The sequence below is a fragment of the Xyrauchen texanus genome, chromosome 3, assembly GCF_025860055.1.
Source record: "Xyrauchen texanus isolate HMW12.3.18 chromosome 3, RBS_HiC_50CHRs, whole genome shotgun sequence".
Taxonomy (NCBI): domain Eukaryota; kingdom Metazoa; phylum Chordata; class Actinopteri; order Cypriniformes; family Catostomidae; genus Xyrauchen; species Xyrauchen texanus.
In genome coordinates, this window is record NC_068278.1 from 44,236,513 (window position 1) to 44,249,746 (window position 13,234).

Here is a 13,234-nt window from a genome sequence, read left to right on the forward strand (position 1 = left end):
TACATTAGGGGAGTGAGGGAATATAATACATTTTGCTACAACTTTTAAATGTTTACATTTATTATTTTAAATGTTTAGAGTAGGCCTACTGTTGGTAATTACAAAAATGCAATAATTTGTTTTAGAGAAATTATATTTCATCTAACCACGGTAGTGAAGAAGATCCATGCTTCCATGTGATTACTATGGTTTTGTTACAAATACCACTGCAGGTAAATCTGCCAGCAGCCATATCACCCTGTTGCTAAGACTGGTTGACTACTAAAGTTAAGCAGGGCTAAGCCTGATCAGTACCTGATTGGTAGACCTCTTGGGAAAACTAAGGTTGCTGCTGGAAGAGGTATTAGGGAGTCCAACAGGGATTGCTCACCTATTATTCCTAATGCCCAAGAATAGTGATGTGGCACTATTCTGTAAAAAGGCACTGTCCTTTGGATGAGATTTTAAACTGATGTCCTGACTCTCTGTGGTCATTAAAAATCCCAGGACACTTCTTGAAGAGTACGGGGTGTAACCCTAGTGTCCCGGCCAAATTCCCCCCATTGGCCCTTATCAATCATGGCTTCCTAATAATCCTCATCCATTAGAAAATATCACTTTTGAAATTCCAAGAGATGACAGAATTTGAATCAAATTAAAGGAGTTCCAACTGACACAGGTACACTGTTAGAATACTTTAGTAACATAAATTAGGTGTTAACTTTTTATAGACGTTATAGATAACCTTACTGTTGTTGATGCCAGTAAATTTACATCCAACTCAAAATCAATGCTGTTATGCAGAATGAGCATTTAAAGTGGGAACAAATATGCAATATTATTGGTCTTTTCAATTATTTGTGAAATATAATAACAATATCACTTTTATTATTAGTTTGTCTTTGCATTTTCATTTTATAGGGCCTAGATATAGCCCTCCATCTGCTTCAATTTAAGAAACGCAAGATTTGGTCTCACATTCATGTTGCGTAAGCCTGCAGAATTTATTAACAAAACTTCAAAATTATGCAATGCATCAAATTAAGCAAATAATACAAATACTGAGTTTTTTTTTTTAAGTTTGTTTCTTTTGTTTCTTTTTGGGGGGGGTTAAGGGAATGAACTAGGCAGGTGTTCATCAAAAAAAGGTTGAGAACCACTGATCTAGAGCTTGTTGTGGTCTTTCCTACATCTGTACTAAAGAGAGCCATCACTTTTTTATAAGAAGCATTGCCAAAATAACCAAGAGCTCCTCACTGCAGACTGTAGCACAATGATGTAGTGGTAGTAGTTTTATTTCCAAAACGAAGTTGGATTATGGACAACACATATCTTGTTAAAAAATATGACTTACTTGAGATGACAAGTATAAAAAGATGAAAACATTTATCTTTATGTACCCTGCAATGATCGATTATGATACGGCACAAGTAGAGTAGTTTTGTGGAGATAAAATACAAAACATTGCATACATCCAGTATTTTAAAAAACAACAAACATTGAAGCTGCCAGAGAGAAACAAACATTTATTATTTGGAGGAATTTATTAAACATTAAAACTTACATAGATACAGGTCTACCAGCAGTAGTTAATCTACTCACTTTTAATTATCCACTAGCCTATTATAACCTGTCAAACAAAACTGCGAAGACCTATAGGCTATATGCTGTACTGACAACTAAATAACATAATATTGTAAAGAATCTAATATAATATGTAGCTGTGGGCATGCACATTAAAAACATCAAGTAAGTCACGGAAAACGAATATGTAGTGGATTCAATCCACTACGTCTTCGCGCTAAAGTCAGCAGCGAGGACATTTCTCAAAATGACACACATCTCAGTACCTAACAAAGTGTGTGTCCCCACCTTATCCATCCTATGGTAGTTTGAGGGCAAGTTGTCCTCAAATGGATAGCTTAAGTAAGTTGAATTCATTTATTAAAAAAGAAAGTTTATTTTAGTTAAAGGTTAGCCTGGATAGTCTGTAGCATAGTAAGATTATAGATTATAGAATGATATATATATATATATATAAGATGTGTGTGTGTGTGAATACATTGCTTTGCTTGTCCTTGTTTCATAAGGCGTTCTTCTTTAAAGGTGCTTTATGTAAGAATGACAACAAGTGTTTGAAATGGGTACTGCGGTCCAATATTGGAGTTGTCTGCCCCGCCCCAGACTCTACGTTGTGAATGTTGACACCCAAATTAGCCAACTCAGTATCCTCAGCAAAGATTTCTGCGTTTTAGCTGTCTCCATCTTTCAAAGGCAACTCCAATATTTATCATTGTTTTTCATGGTGGTTTGTAGACAGATGGTGAGGCTTTTTAGGTCGGGTGGAATCTGTTATCTCTGATTATGTTCGTTTGCTGACTTCCTTTGCTGCAGCATGTAGTGTTGTTTGCCTGCAAACGTGTTAAAATCTGGAAACCCGGTGGTGTTGAAATACTTTTGGTGAGTGGCCATTGGGCGGGATCACACAGGCCAAAACATAAACAGAAATTCCGGCCCAGAATGGAAACTTCAAAGTAGAATATACTAGCTGTAGCATTGTTATGGGAGATGCCATTATTTCAACTTAGCATGTTTCCTAAATCTCCAATGACATATTATGGTCATTTTATGATTTAGTACAGTAAAAATATTACATATAGCACCTTTAACATCAGCATTTACTGATCTGCTTGAAACTTTCTCCACAGCTTGGCCCTGGATATCATGGGTGTCTGTAACAGGGAGAATGTGAGAAAATGTTTCTCACATACTAATATTTACCCATCAGCACCTAGTTGGTTATTTTCTCATTTTGGTGTGAATAATCAAATGGAAGTTGACAAAAGCTCAATAATAAATAGGCTCTTCACAGATGAAAAGAAAATTGTCTTCTGAGGTAACTTTGTTTTAAAGCTCTGTCTTGCGCAAAAGGCGCCAAATCTAGCCTATCGGTCGAAAAAATGAGTGCTGGCATCCGAAACTTTCAGTTTATAAAAATAAAAGTAACAATCGTTTAACGCCAATTTGAACTGTTTGCTAGATTTATTCCTTCTTGCATGAACGTACGCGCATATATTTTATATTTATTATAAGTATAATAAAATCAAGACACTACTGCCCTACGGTCTGTAACAGAACTGAATGGTCTTGGATTAAGCACTGAGGTTGTGGATAACACGACAGAAGGGATGCTAGTCATTAAATTAAAATGTATTTGTAACTGTATTTTAAATTAATTAAAAAGATGAATGAGATTTAAAAACAAATTAAGAATATACAGTATAATATACTGGTCTTCCAGTTTTAAACAAACAAAAAAGTAAACAAATTAGTAATGAGATCAAAATGCTTTGCATATAGGGCAGGCACATCCTGGAGTTTGAAAATTGTTGTTTAATGATTCCAGATTCATTTTAGTCATCGTTTAAATCGCTGAATTTCTGCTTTTCCTTTGCGCTGTGTAACTGGATAAAGATTAGCATGGAAGGACAATCATCGTTCCAACAAATTAAATCAGCAATAACCCAATATTTAGCATCTCAATTTAGTTAGCCTTAATTTGCTGGAAATACCTCCTGCTCCATTTAATTGTGCACAAGTGGGGGGCAGTTAATCTACAAGAACAGTTAATCAGCAACAACTTGCATCCACATTAAAACCCCCATGTATTTTCAGTAATGGGCTACTTTAAAATACAGATACGTCAGTCCTGTTTACCTCTGGTGTTCACATGTTCAGCATGTGTGGCTACCTTTAGCACATTTATTTGGTTTGTCAAATTCACGCTTTAGCAAGGAAATACAGATTTCCAAATCAAGGGACATTTCTGGCAAAAGTAACCTGCAGCACCAAAGACAACTCAATTTTAAATCAACACCTATGTTACTTAAAGGTGGGGTATGTGATTTTCTTTTTTGACCATTTTTTCAAAATAACTTGAAATCCTATTCCTAACCCACTTACTGGCTGTAAATTAGAAGCACTGAAATGAAAATTAAGCAATTTAATCATCTGTGGAACGGGCAGGACTCGAAAAACTCCAGCCGATCATTTTCAAGACCATCTAGAATCATTGGACAGAAAATGTGTCAATCAAACGGTCGTACCATGCCCCCCTCCCCCCACCACCCTGGCGCGCGTGTCCCGTTCGTCATCAGCTGCTTTCAGATGGAGCGGCATTTACTACACAGAGCTGTTCATCACTGACAAGCTGGGCAATTTACCCTTCATTATCACGGCCCATCTTGTTAGTGAACTACGGCTCTGTGTAGTATACGCCGCTCCATCTGAAAGCAGCTGATGGCGATTTACTAATCAATGAATGCACTTTATGTTATGTGCTTTACTGACGAGATGCGCATAACAATCTCATCTGATAACGTTATATCGGTCAGCCCTATATTTAGCCATAAACTTCGGTGACAACCAGGACGTCCAATATATTTTTATATATTTTATATTTATACAATATATATTTACATTTCAAAAACATCAATTTTCTAACAATACTAATGATTTATGTGACTGTTGAATGTTAATAATATCTGGTGCAACTTAACGCTGAATGTTGTGCCATGTTGACGGTCTTAGCAGGTAAATGGTGACGTCATGCAGAAACTCCAACCTATGCTAGCCTGGCTCGCTCTCGCGCATCTGAGTTTTCGCTCGTGCATGATTGCGCGTCCATGTTTTTCGAATGGGTGGAGTCAGGGCCAGCGTTGGAGGAGAGAAGGTAGGACATTATGAGTTGTGTATTTTCAAAATCTGCCGGCCGTTTTGCAAATCACATACCCCACCTTTAACTGAAATACACTTTTGCTTTATGAATAATGCGTACGACTGTTGGCTCTGACATTCAAGTAGTCTTGTCTGACCAAATCTCTTATATATAAAACCATCAACAACCAATATCACCTTAAAATGATTAAGGTCAACACAATGTCATTTGTAATGCTGTACAATGGGAGAATTAGTCATGGTCCGTGTAGGGCTGTCAATTGGGCAGAGAAACTAAATTCAAATTTTTACCTTAAATATTTCCAAAATTCAAATAATATTTGATTATTATAGTCAGCTGATTTTTAAATTGACGTTGTTTCCTTAGTCCACAAGAAGGTTGCATTAAATACATAAACCATACAGAAACCATATTATTGCAAAGAACATTCTGTTTTCAACTAATGTGCATGAAATAAATAAATAGTTTGTCTGAAGTGGCTCAAATTATTGTAAATATACATTAGTGAAGATAAGATGGTGACTTCAAGAACTCCCGAACTTGCCAAGTCTGAACTACTTGGTATAGAGAAACGGCCAATCTAATGTCAAAACCAATATTTAATATTAATCATTAGCATTAAATACATAAACCATACATCAGTTATTTTATTGCAAAGAACATTCTGTTAAAAAAAAAAAAAAAAAGAAAAAAAAGACTATGAGCACTGCAGGCAGGGACTGTTCAAAGCATTTAGAAAACTCATAGCTCACCATCTGGTGGTGAGTTGGGTCAGGGGGTGGGGAAAGACTCTGGACAGACCTGGGAAGCCCAAGCGAGTAGTGCGGGTGAACTGGGAGCGTTTGGAGGAGGTCCCTGTCCGTGAGATCTTCAACTCACACCTCCGGTGGAGCTTTTCAGGCATCCCTGCGGAGGTTGGGGACATTGAACCGAGTGGGCAATGTTCAAAGCTTCCATTGCCGAGCAGCGGTGGAGAGCTGCGGCCTCAAGGTTTTAGGTGCCGCAAGGGGTGGTAACCCTCGAACACCGTGGTGGACACTGGTGGTCAGGAAGCCGTCCGACTGAAGAAAGAGGCCTTCGGGATTTGTTGTCCCGGAGGTCTCCGGAGGCAGTTGCAAGGTACCGAAGGGCCCGAAGTGCTGCGGCCTCGGCCGTGAGGGAGGCAAAGCAGTGGGTGTGGGAAAAGTTCGGAGAAGCCATGGAGAAGGACTTTAGGTCCGCACCAAAGTGCTTCTGGAAAGCCGTCCGCCACCTTAGGAGGAAGCGGGGAACCATTCAAGCTGTATACAGCAAAGATGGGGCGCTGTTGACCTCAACCGAGGAGGTTATTGGGCGGTGGAAGGAACACTTTGAAGAACTCCTAAATCCCAACACGCCCTCTATGGTAGAGGCAGAGCAGGAGGATGATGGGGATCAGATTCTATTTCCCTGGGGAGGTCACTGAGGTAGTCAAACAACTCCGCAGTGGCAAAGCCCGAGGAATTGATGAGATCCGACCAGAAATGCTGAAAGCTCTGGATGTGGAGGGGTGTCATGGATGACACGCCTCTTCAACATTAGCGTGGAAATCTGGGACAGTACCTAAGGAGTGGCAGAGCGGGTGGTGGTTCCCCTCTTCAAAAGGGGATCAGAGAGTGTGTGCCAACTACAGGGGTATCACACTTCTCAGCCTCCCTGGTAAAGTTTACTCCAAGGTGCTGGAGAGGAGGGTTAGGCCGATTGTCGAACCTCAGATTGAAGAGGAACAATGCGGTTTTAGGTCCTGGTGGGTGGAATGACGGACCAGATCTTTACTCTCGCAAGGATCCTGGAGGGTGCCTGGGAGTATGCCCATCCGGTCTACATGTGTTTTGTGGATCTGGAGAAGGCGTATGACCGGGTCCCCGGGAGAGACTGTGGGAGGTGCTCTTGAGAGTGCGGGGTGGGGGGTCCCTTCTTAGGGCGATCCAATCCCTGTACGTCCAAAGCGAGGGCTGTGTCGGGTCCTCGGCACAAAGTCGAGTTCATTCCATGTGGGGTTGGTCTCCGCCAAGGCTGCGCTTTGTCACCAATCCTGTTTGTGATATTCATGGACAGGATATCGACGTAGTCGAGGTGGGGAAGGTGTGCTTGGTTCGGTGGGCTGGGGATCTCATCAGCTGCTTTTGCAGATGATGTTGTCTTCATGTCATCATCGGTCCGTGACCTTCAGCTCTCACTGGATAAGCAGCGGTCGAGTGTGAAGCAGCTGGGATGAGGATTAGCACCTCTAAATCTGAGGCCATGGTTCTCAGCAGGAAACCGATGGAGTGCGTACTCCAGGTAGGGAATGAGGTTTTGCCCCAAGTGAAGGAGTTCAAGTACCTCGGGGTCTTGTTCACAGTGAGGGGACAATGGAGCGGGAGGTTGGCGGAGAATCGGGGCAGCAGGGGCGATGTGCACTCAGCTCTATCGCACCGTTGTCACGAAAGAGAGCTGAGCCGAAGGCAAAGCTCTCGATCTACCGATCAATTTTCGTTCCTACCCTCACCTATGGTCATGAAGGTTGGGTCATGACCCGAAAGAACTAGGTCGCTGAGTACAAGCGGCGAAATGGGCTTCCTCAGAAGGGTGGCGGGCTTCTCCCTTAGAGATAGGGTGAGGAGCTCAGTCATCCGTGAGGAGCTCGGAGTAGAGCAGCTGCTCCTTTGCGTTGAAAGGAGTCAGTTGAGGTGGTTTGGGCATCTGGTAAGGATGCCCCTGGCCGCCTCCCTAGGGAGGTGTTTCAGGCACGTCCAGCTGGGAGGAGGCCTGGGGAAGACCCAGGACTAGGTGGAGAGATTACATCTCCACACTGGCCTGGGAGCGCCTCGAGGTCAGCCCAGTCAGAGCTGGTTAATGTGGCTCAGGATAGGGAAGTTTGGGGCCCCCTGCTGGAGCAGCTGCCCCCGCGACCCGACTTCGGATAAGCGGTTGAAGATGGATGGATGGATAGCTTAATCTGAGAAACATTTATGAGAGCAAGATGCCAACGGCAAAGTACCTTCACCAACTGTAAGGGGCTGTTCACAGGAGGTTTTTACAGATATCCATATTTGTTTTTTTGTGTAAATGCGTTAGACGAACGTATTTGTTTTTTTATTAAGCGTCTTAAGCGAGTGCTGTTTTTTAGATGCTGTGTCTAATTAAAAAGAAATTTAAAAGCATAATGAGACACATGCTTTCTGTTAAACTGTATATTTTTTTGCGCTAATGTAGCCTTTTGTAGAACAAGAATGCGATCGATCTAAAGTCATCGTCAGTGCTTAACACACATACAAAATTCAATGTGCATTTATTTTATTAAATTTGATGAACATTCACATTTTTATTTGACAGCCCTAGGTCCGAGTACTACAAACAACATAGAGAGGGTCACATCCAAAACACACGTCACCTGCAAATAAAATCACATGGTTTTAACAAGTCTATATACAGACACTACAATATTTCTGTATCAAAGACATGAAATGTCCTGTTTGTGTTGTAGTCTGTCCTGGTTAATGACTGGGGTACAGGACACAGATGAGGTACAGGAACTGGCATTAATGTCAGGGTTGTGGAGAAATGGAATACATGTAATGGGATTAATACAAAATATAAGTAACTATTCCATTAAAGTTACATTTTAAATAATTGGTAATTAGTATACAGTTACATTCAAAAGGTATTTTGATTACTGAAGAGATTACTTTGCATTTTATTGTCATTTGTTTCATTTAATATTTAGTCCTTACAGATGGAAAACATTTATGCAAATGATGGGATCCAAAGTGCATTTTAACAGCGGTGAAACACTTTCTTAGGATTTATTACATTCATACGAGCAGACTGAGAAGTTTTAAGTATGTTGGAGCAGAAGAAATAGAAATAAATCTTGTGTAAATGGTCAGCTTTATGCAAAGCTAAAATGCCATTTCTAGCCATTTTACATGCACGTGTTACCAAGCATGATCATATTTTTTTTTTAATCAAGAAAATTCACGTTAGATTATAATACATTTTTTCTAGTAAGACATTTGATATTAGGGCAAAAATTATAGTCTTGATAATTTTTGTATCGTTTTCCTGTAAAAAATATAAACACATCCTTAAAACAATATCAAATTGATTGATCTTGTTTTAGAAACAACACTGCATAAGATATTTAGGTCACTGAGTTGTTATAGAAAAAAAAAAGGGGGAAAAAAAAGAGAAAACATCTACCAGTGCTGAAGTAGTAATCCAAATAATTTAGAATAAGTTTCTAAGTAATTTAACTGAAATATTTACAAATTACATTTTACAGCATGTATTCTGTAATCTGTAATGGAATACATTTAAAAAATAACCCTCCCAATCCGGTGTATAGTGATGTTTGTGCACCCAACTGTACAAAGCCTGTCAGACGGAGTATTAACCTTGTGATGTTGGAGTACCAAGAAGACAAATGGCAGGTATGTATGTGGAATGTAGGCAAATCAATTTCAATATTATTAACTGTCAAACCTCCCCAGTACTTGCCAGTTTACTAGGTAGACCTAGATAAATCTAATGTAGTCTAATACAACAGCCCTGCAATAAATTTGAACATTATAACCTGAGGTTAAGATTTTATATGTAATCTGTTTTTGAGATGTATTTGTCCATCTCATTTATGAATGAGGATAAGCTAAATATTAGAAACACCTGCAAGTATAACCCAGTACAGTTCAACAGCACTACAAACTACAGCTGATACATACACACACACACACCTCTAAAATATTAAAGACTAAATACAATATTAAACTGCATTCATTTTGTTTCTCTATTCATTATTTTTCCCCATCACTGGCTTTTGATATTTTAACTACATACTTATTAATATTTTTCAAAGAAAAAGAGGCAGGGTTGTTTATATCATAGTTAGTTTTATTGTAAATACACATTACAGTGAAGATAACCAGAGTAGTCACGTATTTCCAAGACGAGATGGTGACGTCATCAAGTACTCCCTACTTGGTATAGAGAAACGGCCAGTCTAATGTCAAAACCAATATGTAATATTAATCCCATTTACCGGGCATGTATACGAAAGTCATATGTAATATACACTCACTGAGGTCCTAATAATTTCCCGATGTGGTCTCCTGATGTTGTAGCCCAGGGGCGCCTGCAGGATTTAATCTGAGGGTACGCACAGAAATGGGCCTAATAAACCTTATGTCTAGGAGGGTCCGGGCAACAGATTTGGATGTTGTTACAAAAAGCAATACCAAAGCGTTAAATTCAGGTGACTGAGATAAGCAGCGTTTTATTTTCTTGAGTACGAGACGAGTAGCATTTATTCCAGTAACCGTTCAGACAGATGAGTTTTCGCGCTTATAAAAAAAAAAAAAAAAGAAAAAAAACAGCACCACAACGAAGAGCAGAACGCAAGTGTCACGAGACTCGTTTTTAATCAGTTGTAGTTGTTCTTTTTAACTTGACACAGCGCCTAAAAATGCAGTGCTTGCGTGAGAGATGCTAAAAACACAGTGAAACGTGACGCTGTTGTCAAAAGATGTCCATCTAGCGAATGATTACATGAAAGACAATTGAAGAACAGCGCGAGCAAAAATGCATTCGTTTTGAACCCTTGTTCACATGACGCAGCACTAGCTGAAGTTTCTCAAAGTTACCTCTCAAAAATACAGCCTTTGTTTCAAATGACTGTAGGTACATTTACACTATATCCAGCGCTGTGTTTTTTCTCTATTCGTAAACATAGATACATTTTTCCTGTGTGAGAAACCGCTCCAAGTGATTCAATGAGAGTGCTCTGAACGAATTGTACTGAATCACGACTCGATTAAGACCGTCTTGCAAGCCTGTTTGGCCAATTCACTGAAAAGAACAGACTCAAAATAATTATTAATTCACAAATTGGGCATTGCCTGTTCTTTTAAACTGCCAACAGAAATGCGAGACACGTTTCATGATTGGTGAAATATTCTGAGAGTCAATTTTTCTCAGGTCAGTCTCATGGTACTCACAGAGCGTACTGCCGTCAGCTGTTGAAGCCCATCTGCCTCAAGGAGTTGTGCATTCCGAGATGATATTCTCCTCACTACAATTGTTTAGAGTGATTATCGGAGTTACCATAGTCTTTGTGAACATTAACGAAAACACCTGGAGCCACGCAATTAGCGGATTAGAAATCGCATGAATATGTGAGTGTACAGGTGTTCTTAATTAAGTCCTCAGTGAGTGTAGATCAACATTTAAAATAAACAGTGCATTAAGTATTTGTAGAAAGTCTTTGTACAAAAGAACAGCAAAAATTGTATTTGGACAAATCACATCAATTAAGAGTCCTAAAATGCATTCACAATACTTAATACAAATTCAAACATCAGGTAGCTTCAAACTAAAAAGAGCATTTAAAACAATGAAAGTAATAGCCTTGTCCTAGCATTTTGAGCATGCGGAGAACAGTCCACTGGCATTACACCAAGGGATAGCTAGCAGATGTTGCAATGCCACAGTGGTTATTATGGTCCTTAGCCATGTAGATGTAGCCTTTGTCACCCCACTTCTCAGTCCAGCTAATAAAGGAAATTGATTTAAATTAATAGATTCCATTGTAAGGCTGTGCCCTTAAGAGTTTTTTTCCTACCCCAAGCAAGACTTATACACATGTAATTGTTCTTTTCGGGACAGTGGAAATGCACCCTTGAAGAGCATACCTGTTCTTTACGATCCAGTATTTCCTCCCTGCAACATCAGCACCTTCATTTCCATAACCAACCACCAAAACTCCATGGTCCAGTTCTTCACTGCTGCACTCCTTTTCATAATAGATGCCTAGAGTAGATGTTAGGGAAATAATGTTGAAATTGCAAAAATGTGATAGTAGTGCAACCAACATAATTGTCTTTAACAGGTTTAAAATGAAAAGGCCCGATAACACTCACCAGACTGGTAGAACTGGAAGGATTCATGACCAGCATCAATAGCAACAGCTATAGGACCAACAGCTGCAACAGCCTTCATCAGATCATGTTCTTTACCACTGGGAAGGTCCACGAAACCAGTGTCATTCGTAGCACTGTATCTGGGGTCATAGTGGCATTGCTGATCATCCTAGAAGCAAAAATAAATGGGACAGTACATTATACACTTCATCTGGAGTTGCCCATTCAAATGGCCAGTTAGTGTTATGGGGGTTAGAGGGAAGCAATAGATGGACTTATTGTACAAGTTACAAGATCCTTCAAAGATAGGACTCTTAATAGTACCATTATGACAACAGCATGCATCATTACAAGCAAGTAGTACCACACAATTCTTACCTTTGCAAGGTAGGGGTAGGACTCCTCAGAATCCAGTCCATTGTTGTCCTGAACATATTGGAAGGCCTGGTCCATGTGACCTCCATTGCAGCCATGATTGCCCTCCGGCCTGGAACAGTCCATCAAGTTCTGTTCACTCAAAGAAACTAGTTTACCCGTTTTACGGAACAGCTGTCCCTCCAAGGCCCCTGTAGAGCTGAAAGCCCAGCAAGATCCACACCGGCCCTAGAATTAAACCAGCACTACTTTAACAAAGAACAAACACACAAAGTATGATTTTACAAATGTTGACAGATCCATTTTTGCAAAGGACTCCATTTCATAGATAATAAAATAACATCTAGAAACCAGTCTGATGAAATATTCCTGATTTGAGCAAATTGGGTTTACCACATGTGACTGGTAAGGCTAATAGCATATTCAATGTAGTTGCAGCAGATGTAGATTACTTGGAACTGAAAAGCAAAAGAGTGACATTGGTAAAGCCGTTGTTAATGTGGGGGCTCACTGCTGTAGTCATACCTGGTCTTTGACGGAGGTGACATAGCCCTTCTCCCTCCAGTCAACCTGTTGTGGAGTCTCAAAAAAGCTGGGCTCCATGAACAAAGAGCCCCTTGATTTCTGTCTGGGGTTGTGCTTGTAACCATTCATTGTCTGCCTGAACTCTTCATTTGTCTGTGAGACAAAGGATGAAAACAAGCTCAAGAACACTGCCTCTGAACATTACACTTTAAAATTAAATCAACCCAGAATTACTTATCCATGCTTGCAATAACCCAGACATATTAAGGAACTCACCTGATCACCAAACTGGTTCATGGCCAGTCGGTAGGTGTGTTTGCCCATGGAATGCTCAAGGTTGTGCAGCTCAATTTTTCTAAAGTTCTTCTCCCAAACCATTCTCCTCCACGTCTCCCCTTTCTGAGGGGGAAAGAAAAAAAGACACAACACACAACACACATCTATCATTGTGCAATCACTAGTGTGCCATGACAATGCAGATTCAGTTTGTTACCAGTTTAACACTGTTTAGTTCTTCCATAGCACACATTTATATGAATAGGTCAATTGAATTTGATGTTTGGTTACAAACACTACAGACCTCATGGTATTTCTTTCCATGCCAACTCTTCCACAGATGCCAGTTGTCTTCTAACTGATGGTCTAAGCTTGGAGCAGTTAACACTGCACTAATGCATAGTGTGAGGACGGAAGCAAACAACAT

At 40.0% G+C, this 13,234-nt stretch overlaps 1 protein-coding gene across 1 annotated transcript; it reads right to left on the minus strand.

Annotated features, from left to right (window-relative positions):
• Positions 1–10,925: 10,925 nt before the first annotated feature.
• Positions 10,926–13,234, minus strand: ctsll (cathepsin L, like). Its single transcript, XM_052098502.1, has 7 exons — positions 13,112–13,234; positions 12,808–12,930; positions 12,532–12,684; positions 12,010–12,234; positions 11,632–11,800; positions 11,404–11,521; positions 10,926–11,262 (listed from the first exon to the last, which is right to left on the minus strand). The coding sequence occupies exons 1-7, from the start codon at positions 13,232–13,234 to the stop codon at positions 11,163–11,165; spliced, it is 1,011 nt and encodes a 336-aa protein (XP_051954462.1). The 3' UTR covers positions 10,926–11,162.

What these genes read in the sequence shown, in the direction of transcription:
- ctsll (XM_052098502.1), bottom strand. Translation starts at nt 13,234, where the DNA reads ATGTTGTTTGCTTCCGTCCTCACACTATGCATTAGTGCAGTGTTAACT. An exon ending in TCACCTCCGTCAAAGACCAG is followed by an intron (nt 12,235 to 12,531) that starts GTATGACTACAG and finishes GTTTAATTCTAG; the next exon opens with GGCCGGTGTGGATCTTGCTG. An exon ending in TACTGGATCGTAAAGAACAG is followed by an intron (nt 11,263 to 11,403) that starts GTATGCTCTTCA and finishes TTCCTTTATTAG; the next exon opens with CTGGACTGAGAAGTGGGGTG.